This window comes from Buceros rhinoceros, unplaced genomic scaffold (assembly GCF_000710305.1).
Source record: "Buceros rhinoceros silvestris isolate BGI_N320 unplaced genomic scaffold, ASM71030v1 scaffold37765, whole genome shotgun sequence".
Lineage (NCBI taxonomy): Eukaryota > Metazoa > Chordata > Aves > Bucerotiformes > Bucerotidae > Buceros > Buceros rhinoceros.
Window position 1 is genome coordinate 1 of NW_010411797.1, and position 7,141 is coordinate 7,141.

General features: G+C 43.6%; 1 protein-coding gene across 1 annotated transcript; it reads left to right on the forward strand.

The window, feature by feature from the left end:
* Positions 1 to 1,847: 1,847 nt before the first annotated feature.
* Positions 1,848 to 6,868, forward strand: LOC104493461 (calcium/calmodulin-dependent protein kinase type II subunit gamma-like; the record flags this gene model as incomplete). Its single annotated transcript, XM_010136138.1, has 4 exons — positions 1,848 to 1,951; positions 2,445 to 2,539; positions 3,627 to 3,872; positions 6,400 to 6,868. Coding segments are annotated over 3 exons (432 nt in total), but the record flags the coding sequence as incomplete, so codon positions are not given.
* Positions 6,869 to 7,141: the final 273 nt, after the last annotated feature.

The window sequence follows — 7,141 nt, forward strand, 5'->3', positions numbered from 1 at the left end:
GTGCAAATGCCTTCCCCCTTGTCATCCCGAAGCTCTCTGTCCTTCGGAAAAAGGGATCACCTTCGGTGTGCTGGTCGTAGCCCGGGACATGTAGTAAAAGCAAGCAGACAAGCACAGTCTGATGGAATGGACTTGTGTTGAAGAATAGGGTCGATGTTGCTGCAGAGTGACACTTGGGAAGGGGACACAAATCTCCTTGAGATGAGTCAGTACATGGTCTGAGGTCTGCAGATTTCCTCACTCATCCCAAATGCAGCCTTCCCCATGGACTCCATCTTCCAGACATTGCACATAGTGGTGTGCACCTGGATGGGAGGGAGGTCCAACAAGCAGCCCCGCTTCATGTGGAAGCAATTCCAGACAATTTGCTTTTAAGGACTTTTTTCAGAATTGAGATGGCTCACTGTGTTGCTTTGATCCATTCCTGCATACATCTTTTGACATGAGGACATCTATACAGCCTGAGTGGCAAAAACACCTTCATTACTATTATGAGCTAGTTGTCCCCTGTCTAAGATGTGGCTGACAAATCAATCTCTTAATTGATTTCCAGAGTGGGTGCAGACATCTTTCATAGGCAGTGAGATTGCTATAAATCATTTTATTGTTCTTTAGCTGCACTTATCCATGGTGGGATGAGATGCATGTGTGGTTGAAAGTTTACAGGGAAGGGCAGTTCAGACTAGCATCTCCTAGCATTTAGAGTAGAATTCAGCTTTTCTGACTTGGACATCTGAAGATGGTAGGTGGGATTTAAACACCATCTGCCTGATAACAGGCATCTGAGATGCCTCAAGTGAGACTGCGAGAAGTGCCTATTTCTTCTAGGGCCTAAAGGAAGAACAGTCAGGTGACTGGTTCCATTTCAGACAGCTATGTTTTAGATGCCTAAGGGCAGATAAATTCCATTTCTGGTGGTAGGAATTGTAAATTACTCGGTAACATTGAAGATAATGCTAGAGCACTTCCTAAGTGCTTGTATAATGTGCAGAATATTCTACCTACAGAAAAAATGTGAGGAAGGCTGAAAAGATGTGAGGGTGTGCGTATAAGCTCAGGCATATATACGGTGCACATATAGAACTAGAACTGTGTTATTTAAAAGACCTCACCTAAACTTGGCAAGTGTTAAGAACTCTTGAGAATCAGCATGGGTGATGGAGCCTGGGCAGTTGGCTGTGGGAAACCAAGAGAAGAGAGTGCAGAAGAGTGTGCAGTGCTGAAAAGGATTGTGCCGTAGGGCTTGGCAGAAGCTAACTGCCTGAGGAATGGAGTGCGCGCTAGTATATAGCTAGGACGTGTTCATCCAACCCATCCATCCTGCTGCGGTTGTCCTTCTAGCTTGCGGAAGTCATCCCTACATGTCCCAGTTGCTTGTTTGCAGCATTCATAATAGCTGAGGTATTGGTGATGGTGATAGGCGAGACTTTTTCCAATTGGCTTGATTTATGTGGTGGCCTTTTGTATATGATTCCTGCGTTGAAGGGTTTCCACGTCTTAAACTGCCAAACAAGTGCTTCATATTGGCAGGTTCACTGATGTTAAGTGGTCAAACTCCCCAGAAGCACCTGAGGCTGTCATTCAGGAGGCACCTCTGGTGCCTTAGACCTTTCTAGAAGAAAAAGAAATTGGATAGGACATCTTTATTTCCTTTCTCCCTGCATTGTGGGATCACCATTCCCCTTTCATATCACTGCCCCCCTGCCCTCATATGGATGGTTGTCATTACTGCATATCTCCAGAATGCAGGAAGCACCATCCTATGAGATCTAGACTAACGGTGCTCCACAAAATGCTTGTTGGAAGCACCCACTAGTCCCATATTCCCATTGAAGTCTTATGCATAGTTAAATGTCCCTTTCTTCTTGTTCACAGTGCGTAAGCAAGAGATCATTAAGATAACAGAGCAGCTGATAGAAGCCATCAACAACGGAGACTTTGAGGCTTATACGTAAGTACAAGTATCTTCTGGCAGGTTGTTCATAAGATTGTGTGCGAGTGATATTCTGGCTCCTGGGTATGCGGAGCTGTCATGCAGGCAGGGATGGTAAAGAGTTTTATGCTTTTTAGCCTTCATCAATTAGGGGTAGGGATATGGTAGAGCTATCTAAATGAACATCAAGTAGATGTCAGGTGTCAAACAGCAACAGGAGCGACAAGGGGGAAATGTCCTGGCTTTGTGAGAAAAGTAGCGGGGAGGGCAGTGAGAGGGCAGAAAGAGACCAATAGAACAGCCAGCAACCTAGAGGCTTGTTTTATGCAAAATGCCAACTAGCACCAGCTCCGTGTTGTAGCAGTAGGATTGAGTCCTTCAGGAGCTTACTCCTTGGAGTAGGGAAATAGGTGGACAAAGGGTGCAAGTCAAATGCCATACCAGCGCTTCACTGTGTAGATAGCCCTTGGGCTCAAATGCAGACTGAAGTCTGTGGTGCTTCTCTTTGCAGAAAAATCTGTGATCCTGGCTTGACCTCATTTGAACCTGAAGCACTGGGGAACCTGGTTGAAGGAATGGATTTCCATAAGTTTTACTTTGAGAACTGTGAGTGGGTAGATTTGGTAACACTAACAACTTTCTGTCTAATCTTCCTTTATGTCACATTTTGGGGGGAAAATTGCCCTTGTTTTTACCAGCTATCAGAACCAGCAAGAACTTGATTGTGCGTGCGTTATAACACGTTCACAAGAGTCAGAGCGCTTTCTCTCAAAAGCTTTGTTCAGCAACTATTTCAATTCTAACCCCCAGATCCCTTCACTGTAGGCATACAATCGGCCTGGTGCAAGTATTTTGTAAGCATGGACTGCAGGAGCTTTTGAGGCATTGGATTTCCTGCTTATAGGGAAATGAAAAAAAAAAGCATATTTTGATGGAAACAACATGTATATTTGGGCTAGACATACAGAATAGTCAGACGTAAAGATAGTCACACACAAATGAGTTTTCCCTGGACGGTTTCAGATCTCTAATACCTAATGAACTTGTTACATGGTTACAGGGATCACCTTGTCAGCCTGGGACAGGAAAAAGAGTTGGAAGAAATGCTGTCATTTATACTAGTGGATTTACCTGCCTTCCTGCATGTCTCCACAGGATGAGATAATTGAAATTTAAATCCTGAGCTGTTCAATTTGTTTTATTCTGAGGGTTAGGTCAAGGTTCTTAGTATAGGCGATTCCTAGTGCTCTAAGTACGCAGAGACTGTCTCTCTCAAAAGCCTGTCTGGAGTGATTTTTACGCTTCTCTGAGGTTTGGTCACATTCAATGCAGGCCTAGCTTAAAGTTCTTCTGATCGTTGACTCCTTTGCAACAATATTCTCTAATACGAGTTCTTTCCCCGTAACTGAAGAAACAGCAACACTAGTGTTGAAAAAGTGGTGAGTACACTTTGCAGAAGAAGTGGGAGCAGAAGGGGACAGGATATTCTAGGCAATAAGTGCACAGTTCCTAAGGAGAACAACAGGTGATAGGGGAAAGAATTGCTTGGATTTGCCTGGAAAATTGGAGGAGCAATTTTTATTGTATCCCAGAATCCAGTGGAAGGTGAGTAGAATATAAAAGGAGGAAGATGCGAGGGGGCTGTTCCTTCTTAGTAGTAAAATGAAGCTGATGGGTTTGTGTGTTCTGTCAGTACTGTCGAAGAACAGCAAGCCAATACACACCACCATCCTGAACCCCCACGTCCATGTCATTGGTGAAGATGCTGCCTGCATTGCGTACATCCGCCTGACACAGTACATCGATGGCCAAGGCCGGCCCCGCACCACGCAGTCAGAAGAGACCCGCGTTTGGCACCGCCGAGATGGCAAGTGGCTCAACGTCCACTACCACTGCTCTGGAGCTCCTGCAGCACCTCTCCAGTGAGGATCAAATACGGGTATGGAGAATATCATACACACAGCTAAGGCTGCTGTGTGTGGGAATTCGGTGTTCAAGGCTGTTTAGCTGGCTGTGAGAGAACTGGTTTTAGTTATTTGTAGGCTAAAAACTTCTGTTGATCAGTTGGTATTCCTTTCTCTAAGCCCTGACCTCTGGACTCAGTAGGATTATCTGCCACTCCTGACAAAGTGAAGCCACATGCCAGACGGTTGTTCCTGAGCGTAGCTACCCTTGTAGCAGCAGTGCTTCTACCCAGGTACTCAGGTCTGTGCTCAGACAGGGTGCTAATCCAGAACAGAGAGGAAGGGTATCTCTTGCTATCCACAGGTTTGCTGCTTCCCACCCGTCAGGGATCTATCTTGACATGCAGGAAGTCATTTCAGATAACTTTTTTTATGAGAATGTTATATTCTAGAGAGGATATTGTAAAATCGATACAGAACAATTTCTGTGCCATATGGGTAAAAATCTATTGACATAAATTTTACTACTGATATTCTGATTAGCAGATACTATTTAGCTTACAATGCTGAGAAAACTCAGAGGAAAAAAAAATCTAAACAAATAATAGTATCAGAGGATTTAAAATATACCCCAGTTATCTTACCACAATTCAGCACTGGAGGAAACTGATTATAAAATTTGACATGAAGAAACTTGTTCCTTGCTCCTGAAGGACAGCAGATCTACTTACTTCTGCAGCATGTAGGCATTCTTGTTTATTGCCCCACTGGTTCAGTTTAGTTAGATGTACAAAATCTTCCTGCCTCCTTTCATTGTATACTGAAGTATTTGTCACATTCGTTTTAAAGATTTAAGTTTCCTAATCTTAGGACCTTTTTACTAAAGATTTTCTACATAAGAGCAAACATAAAGAACATGTACTCCTGGGAGATAAGCTTTTTTTTTAAAAAAATATGGCCATTTGAGGATGAACCGCAAGTCTTGTGTACTGCTTGGAGTAAGCTAAGAACAGTTTTTAGTCTTATGTGTTGTGAGAGATTCAACCCTACCGAAGGCAGTGGAAAGGGATGTGAACTATCACAAGTAAACTGCAGAGATCACAGATAGAATCTGAAAAGCAGAAGCCAGTTGGGGGCACCAGGAGCAGGGAAGCTTTCGAGAGAGCTGGACAGATCAGCTGAATTTCCAGGGAGTAAAGTAGTGAGAAGGAAACAAGGAAACAAAAAATAACTTACTTGCATCGGTTTTCAACACAGACATGTTGAGGGAGCCTTCTGTCCTGGGTTTAGTCCCAAAAAAGGTGCAGAAGAAATTATTAAAGTAAAGATTGGTATGGCTCAGTGGCTATGCCTAGGAAGCTTTGGAATGGAGCATCTTAGCTGCTACAGAAGAGGTCTGTTTCCTTGACTCGGCTGCTGAAATGTTGCACCTTCTCCAAAAGTTTGTGCTGGAGGCTTTTTGAAAACTACAGAGCCAGAAGACATTTCCAAACAACAAAATGTTGGCTAGAACAGTATTTTTAAAAACCTATAAACTAAATTGAAGTTGAAATATTTGCATGCATTTCTGGTCTCTGAAGGAGGTGTAACCACATCTGACTATGAGTGGGGTCAGTGTGGGCAGCCCCCATCTGAATCGCTCTGGAGCAGTGTCAGCCCATGTGCAATGAACAGTAAGGATGAAGAAGGAATGAGGTGAATAATTAAGTGCTTAAATAGAAATCAGTGGTTTGTTGTCACCTGGGAGGCAGAGTTCAATTTTGGGTAAGTCATCTTAAAAGGAAACTGCAGCCCTAATGAGTTTGAGGTTAATCAGAGGACTACCATGTAAGGATGGAGTAGAAACTGAGAAGGGAGGAGACTAATAAGAGAGTTTGTGACAAAGATTTGTAAACTGAGAAATGGTAGAAATAAGATTTTTGGCTACACTTTCATGGCAGGACAATGCCGTATTTGCTAAACAAACATGGAAAAAAAATGCCCAAACTTAAAACTGATGAAAATAAATCCAGTGATTTGACACAAGAGAATAGCCAGGAGGAGCTTTTGTTAAAGCAGTGACTAGGGCTGCAACTTTGCCAAACTGCAGAAAAGCTCATACATTTGTTTAAATATTGAGAGCATTGAGACAAAATTACTGAAGATTTAAAAAAAAAATCTTTCATATCAAAGCAAAAGATGATTGAGAGTGAGGCAGAAACTGTTCCGTAGGACCAGAGCCTTTGATCATCCCGTGAGAAACCTCTTCAAGCTGTGGGATGTCAGTATTAGACTGTGGGCCCAGGTCTTCAAGCAAGTAATCCTTTTCAGCAAGTAGTTTGTCTTCATTGGCACACCCAGCCACCTGGAAGGGGAAGTGTGTGCCTCTTGTCTTCAGGGCTCTCCTCATGAGCCCGAATCTGTGTTGTGTTAGGAAGGGTTTCTGTCTGCACCAAATAATTAACCGGTAGAAAATGCGTTTTAATGACTGTGTACAGCTAATGTTTGGCTTTCTTTCCTTCCATCTTCCATCCTGTTCTCCCCTTTCCTTTCTGGGTGGACACTACCTCTTCCTGACTGCAGCAGCTTGTGGAGATACTCAGCTGGAGGGCAATATCTTCTTAGCAAGCAGCTCTGGAGTGCCTGAGTGACAGCAACGGTCATGTCTGTTTTGACATTAAAAAAATAAATACAAATTACAATCAGGCAGCAGCCAAATGCACGAAACCCTGCATGCATCTGATGCTCCAGGCGCTGCCTTTCTGTTGTTTTCCATGGATCCATCGTGTCTGTTTCTGCTGTACGAAGGTGTTTTTAAATCTAAGAAAAAAAAGACATGTTGTTTGTATAAAATAATAAAACCCAGGAATAATGCTAAATAAATAAACGACAGATTATCCAACATGCCCCCCACTCCCCCATCCCCCCAAACCCGGGCTAAGAAAATGGCAGCAGCTGGAACATCTTTCAGAAATGAAGTGAGGGGGAAAGCAAAAGTGAAGGAGAGAGAAAGAGAGAGACAGAGAGAGCAAAAAAGGAGGCAGCTTGAGCAGCAAATGGCTGAACTGTGCTCCGCAAAGCCACGGTGGAAGTTAACATCGCATTCAGGCTGTGCTGTGACTTCAGTCTGTGAGAGGTGGCGAGGAGACCCCAGAAGAGCCAGTGTGAAGACTGGGGTTCAAGAGAGAGGAGGCGCTTCTCTTCCTGTTGCCCAGCAGACTGACTTCAGCCTGTTTCTTCTTCAATTTGTGCACAGCAAGAACGCTATGGAAAGCTGGTTGCTCGGCTGCTGGATCCCAAAACAGACTTTTTTTTTTTTTCCAAA